The sequence below is a fragment of the Corapipo altera genome, unplaced genomic scaffold, assembly GCF_003945725.1.
Source record: "Corapipo altera isolate COAL_440 unplaced genomic scaffold, ASM394572v1 1b, whole genome shotgun sequence".
Lineage (NCBI taxonomy): Eukaryota > Metazoa > Chordata > Aves > Passeriformes > Pipridae > Corapipo > Corapipo altera.
Genome location: NW_020884881.1, coordinates 13,798,899 through 13,821,848, shown reverse-complemented (window position 1 = coordinate 13,821,848; position 22,950 = coordinate 13,798,899). Strand labels below are relative to the sequence as shown.

The window sequence follows — 22,950 nt, the reverse complement described above, 5'->3', positions numbered from 1 at the left end:
TGCACAGGTGTAATATCTACTTCCTTTGTTTACTTTTTTATCTCTTTGCTGACATGGCAGCTACCAGTATATCAGCAAATGGTTGCATATAAACTTCTTGCTGTATATGTAGCTAATAATGAATATAATTTTCCAAAACCATGTGAGGGATTTTCCTTCCCTTTATGCTGGACCTTTTCTTCCCTTTTTGCTGGACCTATGGTCGCTTCCTTGAGAATAGCATGTTTCCTTCCCATTTTTTGGTCTGCTTGTTTCGTTCCCTTTCCTCTTCGTTTTCAGGCACCTAAAGGATTCATATATCAGTCACATGACACTGAAAGCAAACATTATGCATAAATCATTGCTAATAAACTGAAATGATAAAATAAACATAAGTGATGAATCACAGAAGCACAGAATCACAGAACATGCCAAGTTAAAGGGACCCACAAGAATCATCAAGTCCAGTTCTTAGCCTTAGCCCTGCACAGGAGGGCTGCACTCCCCAAGAGTCACATCATGTGACTGAGAGTATCATCTGAACACTTCTTGAGCTCTGTGAGGCTTAGTGCTGTGACCACTTCCCTGAGGAGCCTGTTCCAGTGTCCAGCCACCCTCTGGGTGAAGAACCTTTCCCTAATATGCAACCTTCCTTCAGGTCATTCCCTCGGGTCCTGTCACTGGTCACCACAGAATAGAGATCAATGCCTGCCCCTCTTCTTCCCTTCATGAGGAAGCTGTCGGCTGCAATGAGGTCTCCCCTCAGTCTTAATCCCTCCAGGCTGAACAGACCAAGTGATCTCAGCCACTCCTCACACTGCTTCCCCTCAAGGCCCTTCACCATCTTCGTTACCCTTCTTTGGACATTCTCTAATAGCTTAATATATTTCTTACATTGTGGTACCCCAAACTACCACAATACTCAAGGTGAGGCTGCCCCAGTGCAGAGCAGAGTGGGACAATCTCCTCCCTCACCCGGCTGGTGATGCTTTGCCTGATGCCCCCCCCCCGGACATGGTTGGCCCTCCTGGCTGCCAGGGCACTGCTGGCTCATATTCAGCTTACCATCAACCAGGACCCCCAGGTCCCTTTCCCAGCACTGTCTTCCAGCATCTCGTTCCCCTGTCTGTCTGTACATCCAGGGTTGCCCCATCCCAGGTGGAAGATCCAGCACTTCCTCTTGTTGAACTTCATACGACTGGTGATTGCCCAGTCCTCTAATTTGTTGAGGTCTCTCTGCAGAGCCTCTCTGCCTTTGAGGAAGTCAACTCCTCCCAGTTTTGTGTCATCTGCAAACTTCCTTAGTATCCCTCCCAGTCCTGTGTCCAAGTCATTTATGAAGATGTTGAAGAGCACAGGGCCTGAGATGGAGCCCTGTGAAACCCCACTAGTGACAGGTCACCAGTCTGAAGAAACAGACATGCATGCTGTGTTTCTGACTGAGAACGTTCAAATAGAAGAGATAAATTGAAAAAAATGGGAGACAGTGGAAGTGTCTTCAAGTATTTAGAGCTTTCAAAAATCAGACCATTTATTTAATGATCAGGTTACAGATCTAGGTCCTTACTTCAGGCTGTTTTTTTGAGTAAGGTTTATCTTTGGAACTTAGTGTAGGCTCTGTGCAAATCTCAAATTCATCCTTGAAGTGAGGTTTCTGTGGAGCACAGTTGGCTACTCCCTAATCAACAATAGGTACAGTAATCAGACAACCAGTGGTGTTCATATCTGGAGATAACAACCCATAGCATGAGGATTGAATTTGAGTAGCCAGGTTCCTAACTTTAGCTCCTCAGTTAAGCATTTAAAATTTAGTTTAGATGACTATGGATGGAGCTAGGAGTAAAAAAAATCACTTTTTAAAAATTCTTTCAGTATTTCAGTCTTCCTCCATAGTATTTCACTTAAAGTCTTGATCAACCTCTTCCATTTATGTGAATTAGCATGCGGATCCCTCTTCATCAATAGGACTATTGATGCATTAATAGATAAAATAGGAACAAAAGAGAGGTGTATTTCAAACTGTCTTACCCCAGAATTTTGTTTTTACAAAGCATATTTGAACTACACATTAGTTTTAGGATTATCTGATTTGCAAGAGCAAACAAAATGCAAAATTACTTTTCAGAGCAATGATATATATCAGTTGTCTCTGTATTTCTATTGGGAGTGACCAAAATAAAAAAAAAAAAAAGCTGTTTATAAATATGATCCATTAAGGTTCAGATAAAAAGGTTGTATTTGTAGTTTATAATCAAATATATATTGTGAGATGTGATAAAAAAAGTGGATCTTCTTTTTACTACAGAATCTAGTTCCATAGTTAAGCCCTAGTTTTTGAACAAAACCTATTTTTTTTTGACTGTTTGTGAAAAGTCAGCATTGAATACAGAAATGAATAGACCACAAACTCTTCAGGGGATGGTATTGTTTGTTGTTTTAGTACCATCCATGACACTAGACATTTTGTCAGTTCAGAACAAATAATAACAATGATGGGATGGGAATACTCACGTATTCTGCTGACCAGTTGTGTGGAGAATAATGATTCAGCTGCTAGAAGGCAAAGGAAACAGTTATTCTTTGAGATTGCTGTAATAAAGGATACAAAGGAGCATACTGAGGCTACTAAACATCTACATATAGCCAAGAAGGATTACAGTAGCCTAATATTTTTAAAGCTCAGACTGAACTAGTTTGTAAATTGCCATTTAATAAAAGTGAATGTTTACTACAAAATTATGTCTTCAGACTGTAACACAACCTTGGATTTATATGGTCTATATGATCTAAATGGAAGAACTACAGTACTATCAAAGCAAGTTAAGAATAATGAAAATAGAGGTCATATACTGTTGTTAATTCATGCACAACAGCATGGTCATTTGTCCTGTATGAAAGCAAGGTGAAATTGGTTTAATCATCTAATTGGGAATCTCCTTAAAAGAACCTGGGAAAGAGAATGTCATTGTAGCAATTGTCATATGACTCTGATTGTCAGATATACACTGAAATATGTTTATAATGTAAATAATATCTTCTTATCCTTCAAGTAAATTCTCAATCCTCAATGACCTTTTCTGAGTGAAATGAGATACCAAAATAATATTGAAACCATGCTGAGATGGACTTTGTATATTAGAATACTGCTTAGTATGAAAATTGTATTGTCATTGATGTGTAAGGACAGAAAGCTGATTTTCATGCATATTTTCTTGTACAAGCCAATATTCAAAAATATCTTAAAGGTTTAAGAAACAAAAGGTTAGCCTATATTCACTTTGTTGTTTTTCCCTTCAGTGGTGTTGGTTTTGCCATGGTAACAGAAGAAGTGGTCACCAGAGGTAGTGAAATGCTTGACAGGAATTTCTCTGTGTAAGAATGAGGAAGGCTTATTCCTTTCTTTTGGGCAACAGCACCCCTACAGCTAAACCTACCAGTACAAAGGAGGACTTGTTATAATTATGCATGAAAAAAAGCAACAAACATATTATAGTGCAGTTAGATGAAGAGTAAAAACAGAGTGATGTTCCCCTTCCTCAATAAAAAAGCAGTTATCTTTCAACAGTTTTGCTTCTTTTGCATTTGTGAGGATGTATATATACACTAGTGATACATTTTTGGGCATTGACAACATGATTCTAAGCCTCTAAGGGCCTTCAACAAAATAACTAAAGGAAATTAAAGTATTCACAGACACTATATGCATGAAAATCCCATTATCTATTAAATTTAATTGCTAAAATAAAAATTTCCAAATAGAGCAGTTGCTGAAAATACACAAAATTTGAGCTTTTTCTGAAGGTGTTGAGATGTATCTTGAAGTAAGATAAGGGCATACACATTTAAGAATTGTCATCATTTGAAGTAGGTCATCTTTGTGCTGTCATATTCTGTATTTCATCTGTTCATAATCGAGTGGAATATTCAGCAGTCCCAACGCTATTAAAATTAAGGAGCAGATAATTCCTGACACATGGGTGAAACACCAATTCCTCTGTGTTTTTTTGGTAGTCTGCTGCAGTATTTACAACTCTCTTCCTTTATCAGTCGGTGTGTAAGAAAAAGAGGTAGTTGAAAATAACATATTTCATAGTTATGATGGCTTAAAAGTAAACTTATCAATTAGTGACAATGAAATGCTGAGATAATTTGGTCTTCCTCAATCACATACTGAAAATCTTTATGTGAGAAAAGGTAAAAGATGGTAATTTTTTTTGCATTGGTCAGATAATCTCATCGCTGCAACTTTACTGAACAAAAAGGGCATTCTTAAGCTAAAAAGGTAATCCCTTCCTCCTTCTGTTGACAAACATCTTTATTCTGCAGGAATTTTTTACTGTTGTTTGTTATAAGTTGATGCTTTAAACTCACCTGAACCAGTTTTTGAAGATTTCTACAATCTCTCCTTCGTGGCTGAAAGATAACTTGATGTTTAAAGTCAACTAAATTCTGTGAATCTATTTAATGCTAATAGTATAATGCATTCTGCTCATGAGTACTATTATAGAAGTGTAGTTTATAATACTGGTAGGATTTCATGAATCATTGAGTGACTTTGTTGGCAATCACATCATATATTGGAATCAAATGTGTTTCTCCGAACCACACTCCCATTGTATCATACTCCAAACTACAAATCACTAATGGCAAGGAAGGTCTTCTAATTTCAAGGCTAAATTTATCCATGGACAATTTATCTCCATTTGATTTGCAACCATTATGCCTTTCCTCCTGTATAAGTCATATTTGTGGGATTCATTTCCGTAGGTTAAATTAGCTACATTTTTCTAACCTTTTCTCAAAAAGCAGCCATCTGACTAAGCATTTGTTTGCATATTATTCACCACTTGAAGTGAAATCTGAAAATAAGTTTAAGTTCCTAACCGACCTTTCAGACAAAATTTATGCGTAAATTCAGGAGAATAAACCTGGAAAAGTGCCTGTGACCTCCTCGGACACTGTATCTATGAAAACCTTTCTGTGTTTTTTCTAATTCTGGATACTACAGAGGCTCCACTGTGGCTCCTGTCTCTGCCAAACTGGCTGCTTTTAGTCAGTTATGTCCTGCTTAGCATTGTTTGGATAGAGAAAATGTGGGATTTCTGTATTTTATTTTTATATTTTTTTTCTTCTGCCAGATCTACTGTCCGATTTGGTGGTCATGCTCTGTTCCTTAATCTATGTGGCAGTGGTGGTAACTTTTTCATATGCAGATCTACAATTTCAATATTTCTGCTAAAGGCAGGAGATCTGAGTACTCAGAATGTGTGGGATTGCAATTTGTTGTTCAAACATCACAAAGAAATGCTCAGGCCAGCATGGAACGTACCAGCCAACATTCGCTGTTGCTGCATTGCTACCATACTCTTCTCTGTATTTTTCTTTTGACTTTGTACCTCTTCTTGTCAGTATATTTCTTCTTGAATTCTTTTCCCTGTGACACTCTGTGGTTTTACTTTTTTTTGTTTGTTAGTTAAATTTTCTCACATCACCTGGCTTTCTCTAAAACACCATATCATATCTTAACAACCTTTTTCTCAATAAAACTGAGTTGAGGACTGTCAGCTGTGCTGCACCAACCTAGGCCTTGCATCAGACATCTGAACCTCTGGGCTGGGCATTTCAAGAGTTCCTTCTCTCCTTTCTGTAACAAGCAGGATGGGGACCTGACAAGAGAAAGCATGACTGACTCTGGTCTTATGCTACAATACATCTCTCCAGGGCAAGAGGATGTGAAAAAAAAATCTTCCGAAGCCTGAAAACATATCCACTTTAAAGTAACTAAAACATAAGAAAAGTAATTGGAATTTAAGCAGGATGTAGGGTAATTTCCCTCCGTAGGAGATGTGTTTTCTCTAGCTGTCACTTTCTTGACTCATCTCTGCTAATTTGATTAATAATTTTACAGTTGTAGTTCAGTTATTGTGCTGGAATCCAGGTATGCTCAATGTGTAATAATTTTATTTTTACCTGTAGAATAAATAATGTTATCCAAGAAAAAAAATGCAGTGTTTATGTGATACAGTCTTCCTCCCGTAAACTCACGTTGCCTTTTAGTATTGGGCCTCTTTCTTAACTTCAAGGATCAGTTAAACTTTCTTGCAAAATATTTTCTAAAACTTTATAAACATGTGAATTGGACTAGCAGAGCTGTAGTTACTGGGAACACTTCTTCTAGTTATTAAATCAAGTGGATGACTTAGATGTGGGTAAGATGTGGATTGCTCACTTTTTGTGGACTATGTATATCTCATAACTGCTTGATTTGGCTTTCTTATGCTGATACACTTTAATGAATACTGTCAGACTATAATCATGCATTTCCACATCCAGTATGATGATTTCTATTCCGTGTGCTCATTTCCTGTTGATGTTTGCTTGTGTTCAATCTCACTATTATAAAAATTTGAGATTAAACCACACAGTGTGTATATCATATATTTAAGTCTGAAGCAATCCTAACTGCATTGTGGATATCTTTTTAATTGTCAGCTCTGTTTTTCTATTATTTTGTTAAGGGGATTAGTCATGTTGGATCTCAGAAATATGCTGTACAAGCTTGTGACAGTAAAAACAAAACCCAAACCAAATAAAAATAAATATTTAAGGTTAAACTGTCTTAGAACCTTAGAACACCAGAGATATCTCACTTTTAAAGGTGTGTGGGGGGCTGTTTGTTTGTTTATTTGTTTTCTAAAAACATGCTCAAATCTATACCTAGTAAAAAACAAGATTGCAAATGTAAGTAACAAGAAAAATATTTTAATGCACTGCTTCTCTCCCATTTTGTTTATGAGGTAGTTAGGGAGACAAAAATGTACTTTTCTTTTCATAAATATATTCAGGTTTTTTTATAATTAGCACATACTTTCTTATAAAGATTCTGATTTGCAATGTGATTATTATTACAGTGAAATCAAAAAGATATTAATTTTTCAGAGATCTATTTATTAGTGGGGTTTTTTTTCTGCGTTGGTTTCACAATTTTGTTTTATTGAGAGCAGGATGGAGGAAGAATTAGGAAGGGAAAAATATATAATCCAGCAATGACAAAGGAAGAGGTTGGTTGGTATCTAAATGAAATTAAAACATTTGCCTTCTGATGTAACTTAAACATGTTTAATGGAAGAAGCATTTGTTTTCACCTTCACAAATATATGAAGTAGTTTGAGTTACTTTTAGTTAGAGAAAAGCTCTTAATTTACCACATAGCATTTCCCAAGAGTGCCAAAGAAGTTTATCAACATACTGCAACACAAAATCCTTGACTGACAGGGAACTGGAATAGTTGTCCTATTACTTTCAACTTAAAATTATCTAACATTGTGGTATTTAAATAAAAAAGCAAAGAAAGTGAAATGCCAGAGCTCTTGCATGATGACTGAAAAATAGTCATGCACAATGAATGTTAGATGTCTGCCCTTTTCATGATGGCATTCGTTTATTAGGAAACTGAGTGAGGAGAACATTGTGACACAGCTACTTTGTCCAGCAATATGAGGTTGTAGGGCTTGCTGAAAACATAGAGAGAGAGCCATGGGTTCAGAGTATTGAAGCAGTAGTATCACTTATAGTGACAATCATAGTGTCTACTGCCAATTCAGGAACCAAAGCATGTGAAGAATTCTGTAAAGAACTAAGAAGATTTATCTGGTGAAGACTGCTGAAAGAAGATGATGCCCATTTCCCAAGTCCTAATAAATTTGGGTTGACAGGCTAACTGAAGAGATTGCCTTAGGAAAAAGCTTGCATTCAGGGCATGAGGTTAACTGAGGAAAAGACAAGTCTACAACTGAGGCATGTGACTTAATGGTGCAAAATTTGATTTTACAGAGAACCATTCTGACAGAGAATCAGGAGCTAGAGGGCTGGTGCTATAAGAAGATTTTTGTAGACTCTTTTGTGATCAAATATCCACATGATTATAAAAAGCTTAGATTAGAATTTGAAACACATAGCTATTTGCCTTGCCTTTGTAGCAACACTGAAAAATAAATTGATAAATATATGGAGATATAGTAAAAGTTCAAGAGAACCATGGCAAGGTTCATTAAATCACTGGATGTCTGACAATTCCAGGTTGTTTCACTACCATCATTTTCATCGGTATGGCAGAGAAGCCATCACACTTTTTTTCCTCATGCTAATTGTCATTATTTTCATTTTTAAGAGACTTGTTGTACCATGTGCTCAGTACAAAGCATAGTCCTTGAGGTGAAGAAATTTACTCCAGGAAATAGACACTGAATAGGGACAGTGAGCAAAGGAAACAGTAACTGGGTAACTGTTATGGTTTTAAAACACTTAATACTCTTATTAAAATTGCTAAAGTTACTATACAAAGTTCAGAGAACTGAGTCTGGGAAGGATTTAAATGAGGGAAAGGGAAGTGACTTGATGAATCTGAGAGGGAGCAAGTGTATTAACAGTGAGTGGGCTGCAGTTGAGAGGTACTAAATGGGATCTCCATAACAAGTACAGCTAGGAGAAAAGCCAAATGTAGATGTAGAACCAAATGTAGATAGAAAAGAAACAAACATAAAGCCTCTACAAACTGGGTATGGATATATTGCATGGAAATAAAAATAAAATAGGTCAAACAAATGACACTGTGAAAAGAACACGTTCATTTAAATTATGAAGTATCATGTTCTTTAAGAATATCTATATAACAGTGATCTTTTGAACCATGGATTATTTCATGGCAGAAGAATCACTTCATTATGTTTTTATGTAATTAAAGATGTTTAAGGGTAGATTCTGAGAAGCTTAGTGCGTATAAGTACTGTCTTATTCCCATGCCCTGTGCTGACAGAGGCTATCCTAGCACAAATAAAAATGGCATTATTTCTGCTTATGTTGTGAAATGAGGATTTTTTCAGGCTGAATGGAAAAGCCAAAATCTGCCCCCTTTTAATAGGTTTAAAAGCTTTCAGGTCCCCCAATAAACTAAAAAAAAAAAAAAATCAATGATAATTATCTAGTCAACATTGTGTATTGGTCTTCACAAACTTTATGAGAAAAGAATCAAAGTTGTTATGAAATTACATCTTTTTCCTGTAGTCTATTTATGCTAAATGTTATCTAGTATATTTAGTCAATTGCAGACTCCTAATAATAATATCATGATTCTCTGTGGGCAAATTTGTTTCCTTGAGTATTGCTTCTATTTTAAGGTTATGAAAGACGGTACACAACATACTTATGGCTTCCAATATTGTTTTCTGGGAAAAGGGAGAAAACTATAATAAGAATTTCAGATAAACCCATCTAACAGAAATATTTGCAAGACAACTAAGTTATATTTTGGACATTCATTAAAAAAAAAAAGTTAGTTTTATTTTTATTTCTTAATTAGTGCTTCCCAGACAAACAAGGTGTAGTTGGAACACTTTAAGTCCTATGGAAAAGGATAATCTTTCCTCGAGGATTATGTTTTAATGCTTTTTTCAACAGAAAAATTAAACCTAAATTATATTTAATAGTCTGACACAGAGCCACATTCAGTTTAATGTTACAAAAGGTATAGTAACTGTCAGGAGAGACAGCTGATTCAGCCAATAAACTGCATTTATTGGGAAAATAATTCCAGATACTATTAATAAATCTTTTTTGTGTCAATTTCTAGGACTCATTAATTTGGTCTTTTCTATAAAAATAGAATAATAAATATACAAGGCAATTGTTAGATGACCTGAATTATAACACATGCATTCTTGTGCATTTCTTGTGCCTGAAACAAATAATTTTATACATTAAATAGCCTCTCCTTACTTGCATTTCAATAAAATTAGCCCTTATGATCTTTTCTTACTTAATTTTTTATCACTTCATCTGTGATTCTTTGCATTTGTATTTCACTTATTTGCTTAATCAGCTATTTTTTAATCTAAACTTTAATGTTCAGCACACACCTCTTATCCAAGAGTGAAGCTCATTTTACACTACTGAAGTAGACCTTCATTATCTATTCTAGTATTCACAAGAGTCTGGCCTGTTTTGTTTTTTTTTTTCCCTTTCCTTTCAGTGCCTTTCTATGTTTAAAGTTTTCTTTTGCTATTTTAAAGGAACTAAACACAAAATCCCACTGGAAACAGTCTGATTACTGCTGTCATGTAGTAACTAGGCAACTGGCAACAAGATCTTTTGCACAGATAGAAGCATTTGCCCTTTTTCTGATTTTCTGGGAAGAAGAGTAAAAGGAGCCAGTGTGCAACAGGGATTTAGCAGTATAGTGAGCAGACAGGTGATCTTCCTTTTGAGTTACAGCCATACTACATTTATACGCTGCACTGATATCTATACACAAAGTCAAGAGGGGAAGGTGATTTCTGAAGAGAAACACAAAGAGCCATGAGTCCCAGTTGGTCCACTTTTACTCACATTTGCAAATTCAGACGAACCTACTGAGGGATTATAGAGGCTTTAGAAAACAATAAATGTTAGAAATATATAAGTAAACTTTGTACATACAGGGCATCATTTCTTTGGAAAAATGTCACTGCTGTTAGTTTTTACAGTGTCTTTTTATACTTGTTCAGCTTGGCTGTCTGGAACCTGACATGCTCCATTTCTGTTAGAAAGGTGTTATGGATCTTCCTGCAAGAGTAGAAAAGAAAGAAAACTTCTCAGCATGCATAGCATTCAAATTAAAAGAATTCAACCATATCAGTTGAAAACACTGTATGATTTAATTGTTACTTTTTGAAATAAGTAACTTCGTAATTTTGTTCTATCACAGGTACAGGAATGGCTGTGCTTAAACTGCCAGACCCAAAGGGCAATGTCAGGACAACTTGGAGATATGGGCAAGGTGCCACTTCCAAAAACAGGCCCTTCACAACCAGTATCCAAACCACCTGCTACTCCTCCAAAACAGCCTATGCCTGCTGTCTCACATTCTCCTCAGAAGACTTCCACACCGCCTACTCCAGCAGCAACGAAGCCGAAAGAAGAACCAGGCGTTCAGAAGGAAGCTCCAAAACTTCAACAGGGGAGGCTGGAAAAAACATTGTCAGCTGATAAAATTCAACAAGGGATTCAAAAGGAAGATGCAAAACTTAAGCAGGGAAAACTTGTCAAGACACCCTCAGCTGATAAAATCCAGCGTGTTTCTCAGAAGGAAGACCCAAGGATTCAGCAAACAAAGCTGACAAAGACAGCCTCATATGATAAAGTTTTGCATGAAGTTCAGAAGGAGGATGAAAAGCTTCAAGAAGCAAAACTGGCAAAAACATCCTCAGCTGATAAAATTTTGCATGGAGTTCAGAAGGAAGACATAAAACTTCAAGAGGCAAAATTGGCGAAAGTACCCTCCGCTGACAAAATTTTACAGGGAATTCAGAAAGAAGACCCAAAACTCCAACAGATGAAAATGGCAAAGGCACTGTCAGCTGACAAAATCCAACCTGCAGCTCAGAAGGAAGATGCACAACTTCAGGAAATCAAAATGCCAAAGGCAGTTTCAGTTGATAAAATCCAACATAGGATTCAGAAAGAAGATCCAAAACTTCAACGTGAGAAAATTAGGAAAACTTCATCAGTGGAGAAAATCCAAGAGGAAGATCAAAAAGAAGAAACAAAAATTCAGCAAGAGAAACTGTCAAAGACACCTTCAACAGATAAAATTCCTGTAACAGTAAGTTCAGACCAAAAGAAATCGCTAAGCACGTTGGAAGAAGATAAAAAAACTGTGCTCCCAGAAACGAGCACACCACATCCAGAGGACAAAAAAGAACAAATTAGAGCTGAGATTAAAGACCATGTTGCTGAACAGAAAGAAGTTGAAGCACCTTATAAGGGACTGCAAGCTAAGGAGCAAGAGGATTTTAAGAAAGAGGATTTGACAACTGGGATTTCACAGACGGTTTTGAAAACTGAAAAGGCTCAGGAAGAAGAAATTCCTGTTCAAACAACACCTTTGCCAGGAACCGACCACGTGGAAGCAGCACGAGAAAAAACAGTAAGTGGCTTTCTCCCTCCCACCTCCCTTTCTCCCTTGCTACAATTTAGAGTCTGATCCTGACAGAACCTCTCCTGTATGTCTTCCTGCTCTTTACTGTTATTCTCTGTACAAGATGATTCTAAATGATAAAATCAATGATTCACCTGCAGTGAAAGTTTAACCAGTGAGTACTATGCTCTACATGCACCTTTCAATACTTCTTTCCTGATTTTCAGTCTCCGGCAGTTAAGCATTTGAAACTAAGGCAAAGCTTCTATTTAATAATTTTTCCAATATTTTGGATTTATTTGTCTTGATTTTTAAACTCTCCAGACTTTGAGGATCAGCTGTTGAAATTTGTTGTTAAAGTTGTTAAAGGGTTTTTATATCAGCACCACAAATTAGGGGCTGTGTTATGAATTAGGAGATTATATTATGAAAATAGCATGTTATGAAAATAGGATTAGATTTAGGAAAGTGTTTAACCTTTGTCAGAATTATATGTTCAAATAAACCCAGTCAAAAAGGTAGGGGTTTTTTAATTTATTTTGTTTTGTTTTATTTTTTTTCTGATGGTAACCAAGACATTATTATCCTAATTTTTCACTAAAAATGAAAAAAACGAAAAAGGCAGCAACACCCTGTGGTGGTTTTTTAAGTGACCTTAAACACTCATTTATGACATGCCCCAACAAGTCCCTAAAGGCATGAAGATACTGAAGTTCTGATTTAGAACAATCAATAGAATGGTTCTTGGAAAATCATAGAGTCATAGAATAGTTTGGGATGGAAGGGACCTTAAATATCATCTCATTCCAACCCCCCCTGCCATGGACAGGGAAACCTTCCACTAGACCAGGTTGCTCAGAGCCCCATCCAACCTGGCCTTAAACCCTTCCAGGGATGGGGCATTCATAACACCTCTGGGAAACCTGTACCAGTGATTCACCATCCTCACAATAAAAAATTTCTTCTTAATATCTAATCTAAATATACTCTCCTTCAGATTGAAGCCATTTCCCCTTATCCTGTCCTTACAAGTTCTTGTAAATATTCTCACTTTGTTGTTTTTGTAGGCTCCCTTCAGGAACTGGGACAATCACAGATATCACTTGTATTTAGAGATCTGACATCCTCTGAAAAAAAAAAAAAAGTGACTTTAATATTGAAACATTTTAAAATATTTGAATCTTTAAGTGTGATTGAAGGAATTATGGATCCATTATTTCTCTTCAAACCATTTTTTTCAATAATGTAATTTCAATTTTTTTAAAATGTAATTTCTTCAAAATTTTTTTTAAAGACTAAACTGACTGCTCACGATTTGCAGGTACTTGTCCTGAGAAATCATCTTGTAATATTGAGATGTTCAGTAGCAGTTAGCTGTTCGAACAAGGATACCTGGAAATCTTATAGGTTTTTCACATGTTGTTTGTCACTATCAAACAGCCATCTCGGAACTCACAAATTAACACAGAAGTAGTTCAGCAGATCTACATGAGCACATTACCATGGTGTCAATTGGACATATTTACAACAGATCAGCTGAATTATATATGTCACCTTATTACTACCTTCTTATGTTTACTGAGGAATGATCATGTGCTTCGGTTCAGTAACTGGGTAAATATTAATATATTGTTAACAGGGGTCATTACTCTGACACATGATATTAGTGACAAAACACAGCCCAGAGAGATAGAAAAAGGAGGAAAAAGCTTGTCTATAAGCAGTTTTCTGGATACAAATAAAATTTTTCATTTTGAAAATATAAAATTGAAATCCAGATTAAATAGTCTAGTCAACCAAAGTCTTTTTCTTCCTCTTTCTGAAACTTTTTTTTGATAATGTATATATCTTTATTTCTTATATAAACAGAATGACCTTTTAAAAATCATGAGTTCCTTTGCAAAATAATATTTCTGTTTTCTGCAACAGAATATAATTATGCAAACTATAAATACTTTTTAAAAAATATTTTTTTCTTTTAGTCATAGTTTTATTTTAATAAAGTTTTGATTTGATTTGATAACCAATGATTTTTTTATAGAATTATAAAGGTTGAAAGACCTCAAAGATCATGAAGCCCAACCTTCACTACTAAACCATGTTCCTAAGTGCTACACCTAGATGTTTTTTGAACATGTTAAGCACTAAGTTTTATATTTTCAAATACTAGTAAAAGTAAAGAGTAATGTTAAATAATATTTCTAAAGCAAAAGTGAAGTGTATTGACACTGACACTGTAGAAAAGCCACTAGAACAGCACAAATACCTTTGACATTAGATCATTTTTGTCATTAGTTAGAGAGGTTGCCTTTGCTGTAATTAAAGTCCTATCCAGGCTGCAGGTTTTATAAGTCTTCTTCTTCCTCATGTCTTAAGAAGATCCTCCCATCGGTGTCTGTATTAGAGCTAAATTTGTTCAGTATTAAAAACTCACACTAGGCAAACTTTGAGAGTAAATGCCATTCAAATACTCAGAAAAGCCCAGTAATTCAACATGTATCAAACTACTTCCTACTTTACACGAAAAAAGTGGATTTTTTTTCTTATTGATTAGAATGTATTTTTCATTCTCAAGAATAGTGGCATATATATATACGATCCTTAGCAATATTATTTCTGCAATATTTTGCTTTTCATCTAAAAATCTTGTACTTATGGTATGTTTACAAGTTTAACAATTATGCTACCTTTGTGTATGTGATGGCTAACCCTGTAGAAAGTAAATTACCAGTCATTTAAGCATAGATGTAGCTAGTGGCAATATCCTAGTTCTCAGACTACAAGAAATAGAGAAAAAAAAACCAAAAACCAAATATTATTTATTGGAAGTTACATGCATATTGATCTTGAAACATGATGTGCAGGATAATTTTTGCATGACATTTCATAGGACAAGCAATGATCTATACAAAAATTATAGAAAATATATTTGTATTTTGGTAGCCTTAAAAAGAAAGTTGGATTTTTCTCATCACATTTATTTCTAGTGATAAAAGAAGTCTGTCCTTATTGTAGATCTTTTTCTCCTTCTTACTGTACAAATTGCAGACTTTCCCACACTCAGTTTCCTGTTTCTCATAGCAGTCATGTTATGCCATACACTGAGGTTCAACACTAAGGTGGGCAACACCAATATTCATTACCATCTCCTCTGAAGTTGTTCCTTGACCAGTTGTTATCTACCTTTTTCTGTCCTCAACTGTTTAGTTGACACCTTCTGTCTGTGCTTTACCAGGGACCGTATCATTTCATCTCCCTGTGGAGAACCAAGACCTGAGAGGCTCACTTTCACTAGATGGATGCATTCTGTCCATCAACTCCTAGGAGAGCTTCTGGGCTTGAACAATGTTTGTGTTTTTCAGTAGCTCATCTAAATTGATCACAGTATGTTTTGTTGGTTATGTCTTTATAAGTATTAACTTATGGGTCATAAAAGAAAAAATAGCAATCAAGTGTCATAAGTGAAATTTCAGTGATATTTATAGAGGTAAAAAATTCCTTGGTTTTAATGATATATTTAATGATGTATTTTTTAAACACAGTCCAGTAAATTCCCCTTAAACACTTTCTTCTTTAATAAAGGTAACAAAAATGTAAATATAACATACAAACCCTGAATTTTTACTATGCTTGATTACTGGCTTTTTGTAAAGACTATACATAGTCCTGTCCTTAAGGGCTGGAGCATATTCATTTTTCAGAATAGTGAGCACTAAAGTGTTCAAATGATGATGATTCCCAAAGTTGTTTTGAGTACTATGGGTTCTACAAATTTATGTATTAATCACAGCCTTATCATTCAGGAAGCCCTTAGAAATATTTGTTTTCGCAGTGGATTTTTAATTACAATAGATTTTGCTATGACATCAGATAACTGGGTTTACAGTATTGGGTACAATGATGGGAAGAACAGATGTAGTTTATATTCATTGTAATATCTGATTTTGCAAAGCATATAATAAATTACTTCTTTGAAATGATGATTATTTAATAAAATAGTAACTAGTATATTACTGTAATATTAATATTAGTGTTTTAGGGTTATGTCTAAAAGCAAGAACAGGTACCTTAAATGTAAATGAAATAGTGTAAAAACCTGACTGGTTTTTAAAAATAAAATAATTGACAATAACAAATATTTAATATTTTGTCAGTAAATGTAATTTTAGAGTGAGTAAACATTTGGAAATAGTTGTAATTGATAGCAACTTAACATGAGTGTAAATGTAACTTTAAATTATAACTAACATTCATTATAATTTCTTATTTATTTATTCCACAGTATTATTTTTAAATTATTTTTCAATTAAGAGTATTGCCAAGGAAGCTGATAAATTAAAACTTTAAATAAATAGTTTGCTGTACTTCAGAAATCATTGAGTCAGATTAACACAGCTAATAAATACTACCTACTTGTATTATTGAGAGCCATAACTGATATAAAAATTACATCATATTATTAAAAGAAAAAGAAGTGGCATGCCTGTTCTCAAATAGGTAGTGGAGATGGGGGCATTCATAATATTGTCAGCTAAGAGGGCAGCTAGGATGATCTGTATTTTGGAGAGTGAGCTGTTTTTTTAACTGAATGATGAGGTACCTTCACTAAGAGCATTTCACTGCTGAGAGAAGCAGGAGGGAAATTGGTGCAGAAACACTTGCTGTAGGATATTTTTGGTATTGTTATTTAAAGGAGATAGAAGTGCTTGTCAGTCAGAATGGTGTAGAAGGATCTGGAAGCGAGGATGAATAAGGGTGTTTAATTAGTGATGGGAAAGAAAACATCGGTTCCGATGCTCAGTTAGGTGTGCCTGCCTTGTTTGCCTCCTTTGACCAATAGCTGACCCTCCTGCTTTCTTCCCTGCAATTATACTTCCCTACTAACAGCTTACCTCTACAACTTACTGAGAAACTTCTTTTTTATGAGGTACTCAGAAAATATTTGTACAGTACCCAATTATATATATCTGTGGGGACATTCCAAATTGTGTTAAATCATGCTTCAATACTCTATGTATTCTGTTGCATGTTACAATGTGTAATACTTCAATAAACAAAATTGAGTTTTGGGTCCAAAAAGGGTCCAAAATATGAGAAGACTGATGTATTGCTACAATCATAAAAGACTAAATGGGCAAAAAAAGGAGCAGAGACCAGAAATTCTGTGGACATTTGTCAAGCCATATTGCTTTGTATCTAGAACCATGTAGACAGCTTTGAAGCATAGTAATTACAATCTTCATATAATTAACCCCCGAACAACTTGTCCCATGGATATGTGAACAAATGACAGATTATCACTAGTAAATGTTATGAAAAAATTAAATACAGTAACTTTTTATATTGAAAAATAGACGATCATCTCGTAAACAGTAAAATCAGTGACCAGCATGGACAGGCATGTAAAGCTTAGTTAGATTCAATGAAAAAATACAAATTTGAGGAACTTTCTGTATTATTTTAATAGCTTTGAATAATGAAATTAGTGTTCAGTCTTCAACTGAGACATTAACTCAGCCTTTAGGAAAAAGAATCACATATGTTTAATTGCCAGGAGACATTAAGAATTTATATATAAGTATATACATACGCGTATGTATTTATTTTTTTAGGAAAAGGAGGATGAAAAATCAGACACATCAAGCTCTCAGCAACAGAAAAGTCCACAAGGTCTGAGTGACACCGGGTATTCTTCTGATGGGATATCAAGTTCACTTGGTGAAATTCCAAGTCTTATCCCCACTGATGAAAAGGATTTACTCAGAGAAACTAATAAAAAAGACACTATTTCGCAAGAAAGTCCACCAAGCCCCTCAGATCTAGCTAAACTAGAAAGTACTGTACTGTCAATTTTGGAAGCTCAGGCAAGTACTCTTTCTGATGAAAAATCTGCAAAAAGCAAAGATCTTTCTGAGACATATGGTGAACAGACAACAGATCAACATAAAGCAAAGCCTTTGCCAGTCACTCCAGAATCTTACAGTTCAGAGGAGGAAGACTTAGAAGCTATTAAAGAAGGTGAAGGAACCATCGTAGAAGAGGGCAAAGGAAGTGCTTCCTCCCAGGCAGACTACAAGGAAGCACATGAAGGAGACGACGTATCAGCAAGAAGACAACGCTATGATTCAGTGGAAGACAGCAGTGAGAGTGAAAACTCACCTGTCCCAAGAAGAAAAAGAAGAACTAGTGTTGGTTCTTCAAGCAGTGATGAGTACAAACGAGATGACAGCCAGGGATCAGGTGATGAGGAAGACTTCATTAGAAAACAGATTATGGAGATGAGTGCTGATGAAGACGCTTCAGGTTCTGAAGATGATGAGTTCATTAGAAATCAACTCAAAGAGATCAGTGCAACTGAAAGCCAAAAGAAAGAAGAAGTGAAAAGCAAAGCCAAAGGAACAGCTGGGAAACATAGAAGAATGGCACGGAAAAGTAGTGCAGGCTATGATGAGGATGCAGGAAGAAGACATTCGTGGCACGATGACGATGATGAGACTTTTGATGAAAGCCCAGAGCCAAAATACAGGGAAAGTAAAAGTCAAGACAGTGAAGAACTTGCAATAACTGGAGGAGGAGGCCTTCGACGTTTCAAAACAATAGAATTAAATAGTACAGTAGCAAACAAATATTCTGAAGTAACTGAACAACAGAAAAGTATTTTATATTTTGATGAAGAACCTGAGCTAGAGATGGAGAGTCTTACAGATTCACCAGAAGATAGATCTAGAGGAGAAGGATCTTCTAGTTTACATGCTTCTAGTTTCACACCAGGTACATCTCCTACTTCAGTGTCATCACTTGATGAAGATAGTGACAGCAGTCCTAGTCACAAAAAACTGGGAGGTGAGAGCAAACAACAGCGCAAAGCCAGACATCGAACACATGGTCCTCTTCTTCCAACTATTGAAGACTCTTCAGAAGAAGAAGAACTACGGGAAGAGGAAGAACTTTTAAAGGAACAAGAGAAACAGCGTGAATTAGAACAGCAGCAAAGAAAAAGTTCTAGCAAAAAATCTAAAAAGGACAAGGATGAACTAAGAGCCCAGAGAAGAAGGGAACGTCCAAAGACTCCACCAAGTAATCTTTCTCCCATTGAAGATGCATCTCCAACAGAAGAATTACGCCAGGCAGCAGAAATGGAAGAGCTGCACAGATCTTCCTGTTCTGAATATTCACCCAGTATTGAGTCAGATCCTGAAGGATTTGAAATCAGCCCAGAAAAAATAATAGAAGTACAAAAAGTTTACAAATTGCCTACTGCTGTCTCTCTATACTCACCAACAGATGAACAACCAGTTGGACTCCCAAAAGAAGAAGGTGGTCAAAAGACATTGAAAAGTGCTGAAGAGGTATATGAGGAGATGATGCATAAGTCCAAATCATTTCAAATTGCAAATGAAAAAGATGAAATATTTGAAAAAGAATCTTTATATGGTGGAATGCTTATAGAGGATTATATTTATGAATCTTTAGTAGAGGATACTTACAATGGAAGTATTGATACTAATCTTGTCATCAGACAAGATGAGAGCAGTGAATATATGCAACAGAGAGGAAAAGAGAAAAAACCAAGAGCTTCAGAACAGGTCTATGATGAACCACAGAAAGTTACTGATCTAGAGAAAGACTACTATAATGTTGAGACTTTACATACTATTGTGCCTCAAGAAGATATTGTTTCTAGTTCTTACATTATTCCAGAAAGTCATGAAATAGTTGTATTAGACAGCACAGTAACTTCTACCGCCGAGGAAAAGCACTTGTTAGATGCAGAAGCTGCTTATGAAGAGCTTATGAAAAGACAGAAAATGCAGCTAACCCCTGGCTCCAGTCCAACACAACCAACTTCAGATTTCATTCCCACATCTGATACAAAGGTATCTGGTGTTGGAGAGATAGTGGATAGTACATCTTTAACATCAAGCACTACTTCAGCAATCTCAGATATATCACCTGTCAGTAGCACAACACTTTCTATTCCAGATGTTAAAATAACACAGCATTTTACAGCAGAGGAAATTGAAGATGAATACTTAACAGATTATGCCAGAGAAATCCAAGAAATAATTTCTCATGAAACATCAATATTGACATATTCTGAGACATCTGAAGTTGCTGCATCAGTTTTACCTTCTGATACAGCTTCCTTAACATCATCTACATCTTCGGTTTGTACCACAGATAGTTCATCACCTATAGATAGTGCAACCACAGGTTTTATAGGTACAGCAGATGCTGTAAGTAAACCAGCAGATGCTGAAGGTATCAGTACAATAACCCAGGTTCCCCTAACATCTGCAAAAGAGTACTCTGAAGTGAGCATGCCTTATGAATCTATTGATGGAGCCACTAAAAAGCCTTCCATAGCATCAGATAAGGAGAGTGTGGATCAAGCTGCAGTTTGTTTGCCTGAAACTACACCTTCAGTAGTGACAACTACAGTTACAAAACCCAAGGAATATGTGGCTGATACTGTTTCCTTTGATACCTCCAAAGCAGAGAAGGAAGCAGCTAGAAAAATGAAAAGTACAATAGAGGCTGGCAGTGTCAAAATTCATCATGAAGAGCCACACAAAGAATTAGGTGTTGATATAGCAAGGATTGATTTGACTAGTGTTACATCTGAGCAACCACCTATATGTATAGCATCATTACCAATTACAGAGCCTGCATCAGAAACATCTTCTGTACCCACTCCCAGTGTTGTAAGTAAGACCAGCATGGTCTCTGTGCCTTCCTCAGCTCCTGCTGTTTCAGCCAAAGTATTCTCTCTTTTTAGAAGCTCTTCTTTGGATTCTCCTGCACAACCTTCTCCACCCCCACCTCCTCCTCCTCCACCACCACCACCACCTCCACCACCATTACCACCTCCACCTATTTTACCCAAGCCAGCCATTTATCCCAAAAAGAAGTCACAGATTAAGACTATGGCACCAACAGTTCCCACAGTGGTCCCTTCAGTCACAACTGTTCCAGCACTAGAGTCCACAGCTGTATTAAAGAATCATGTGGTACCTATCACAAAAACATACACTCCAACACCACCTCCTGTACCACCTAAACCATCTTCCATCCCAGCAGGACTTGTTTTCAGTCACAGGCCCACTGAAGTAACTAAACCTCCAATTGCTCCTAAACCAGCAGTACCTCCACTCCCGATAGCTGTTCATAAGCCAGCAGAAACACAGCCCAAACCAGTAAGTTTGTCATTGACTTCAAGTATGACTCTGAATTTGGTCTCCACAGCTGAGTACAAAATACCATCACCCACTTCCCCTTTGTCTCCACACTCTAACAAATCTTCACCAAGGTTGGCAAAACCCTCACAGGAAACATATGTTGTCATCACATTACCATCAGAGCCTGGAACTCCCACAGAAGCTATAACTAGTCAGGCTGTTACCAGCTGGCCTTTAGAAGCACCTCCTAAAGAACAGATTCCCCAGCCTATGCAACCAGTTTTTACTTCACCCATGAAAACTATGGAAATTCAAAGTACTGTAGGTCAGAGTATGTATATTTCAGGTGCTTTGCAAGCTATTCCTGTGACAACACAATCGGCTTTTGAAAAAATACCTAGTTCAAAACCAGAAGTAGTAACCACAGAGGTAACCAAGACCACAGTGTCTGTGGTTAAGGGTCCAGTGCCTGGTTATGGTTTTGGTAGTGTTGCTATTACTATACCTCCAGAGCCACTACATATAGTAGATCAACCCAGATATAGAGAGAACGGAAGATTCCATCCTTTGGGTGATGTCATAGATCTTCGCACTTTAACTAAGATGGACGTTGAAATGAGAGACAGCTGTATGGATCTGTCTGCTGTTTCCATGGACGTGAGAAGGCAAATGCCAGTGAGTGACACAGGTGGGCGCCCAGTAAGTACTGTCCAGCCATCCATAGTAAACCTAAGCACTGCGTGTGTTGCTGATCCTTCCCTGTCTGTAGTCACTGGGACAGTAACAGTAGTGACCTGCACTGCCACTGTGAGCTACACCACCAGTACAGACAGCCTTGTGGATCTGGGACATGCAATGACAATACCACTCCAGCTGACAACATCAAAACATTTTGAGCCTCCATGCAGAGTAACAAGCAGCCAGGTTTTCTCTGCAGGTAGAGATGAAGTGCCAATAAATTTATCCCTAGGTACTTCAACACAGGCAATGACGTGGGCTACTACAAAACCTGTTACTGTACCACCTGTTGGCGTTACAAATGGTTGGACTGATCTCTCCACTTCTCAGGAGCCAGCAGACAGTGGAGCAGTTGACCTTAGCACTACAAAATCCCACAGAACAGTAGTAACAATGGATGACACTACTTCAGGTATCATAACAACAGTAATAGAAGATGATGAAAAGCCTGTAGATCTGACTGCAGGGAGAAGAGCTGTCTGCTGTGATATGGTTTATAAATTACCATTTAGGAGCTGTGCAGCACAGCAGCCACCTACTACACTTCCTGAAGATCGCTTTGGCTACAGAGATGACCATTATCAGTATGATCGTTCAGGGTCATATGGCTACCGAGGAATGGGAGGTATGAAACCATCTATGTCTGACACAAATTTATCAGAAGCTGGACTGTTTGCATATAAAAGCAAGAATAGCTTTGATTATCGAGTTGGGGCAACTGATACAGCAGTAGATCTTACTTCTGGAAGAGTAACTACAGGTCAGTATGACACAGCAGCAGATCTTTCTTTGAAATATAATTTTGATGTTCCTCACCTCATTTCAGGATAATTTTTTTATTGTTTTTCCCCTCCTTCTGTTGTTTTGTTTTCTTTTGGACAGTGTGACAAATTATGCTGGATTACACGTGTTTTTCATTTCTTCATTTTACATATGTGTTTGCACAGAGGTGCCTGCATGTACCTGCATGTTGAGAAATGCTGTTTCCTTCACATCTAAAGTAGATCATTAACCTGAAGATTTGCATGCAGTTTCCCCTTCCCATTTATTTCATCAAGATGGAATGACTTTCAGAATCCGCAAAGCAGCATTCTTTTGTGG

General features: G+C 36.5%; 1 protein-coding gene and 1 long non-coding RNA gene across 12 annotated transcripts in view; one reads left to right on the top strand and one right to left on the bottom strand.

The window, feature by feature from the left end:
* PCLO (piccolo presynaptic cytomatrix protein) overlaps nucleotides 1-22,950 on the top strand; it is a 339,234-nt gene that overhangs the window by 135,654 nt on the left and 180,630 nt on the right. For all 10 annotated transcript variants that reach the window (XM_027639939.1, XM_027639938.1, XM_027639929.1 and 7 more), the window contains exons 4-5: nucleotides 10,721-11,941; nucleotides 17,545-22,609. In XM_027639939.1, coding sequence (XP_027495740.1) covers nucleotides 10,721-11,941; nucleotides 17,545-22,609 — 6,286 coding nt within the window. The remainder of the gene's footprint in view (nucleotides 1-10,720; nucleotides 11,942-17,544; nucleotides 22,610-22,950) is intronic.
* Nucleotides 88-21,619, bottom strand: LOC113945588. Of its 2 annotated transcripts, XR_003527130.1 has the most exons (5): nucleotides 21,509-21,619; nucleotides 10,453-10,578; nucleotides 5,560-5,645; nucleotides 2,491-2,532; nucleotides 88-283 (listed from the first exon to the last, which is right to left on the bottom strand). It is a non-coding gene; the product is annotated as an uncharacterized LOC113945588 (long non-coding RNA). The 2 variants fall into 2 exon arrangements; XR_003527131.1 differs by lacking the exon at nucleotides 5,560-5,645.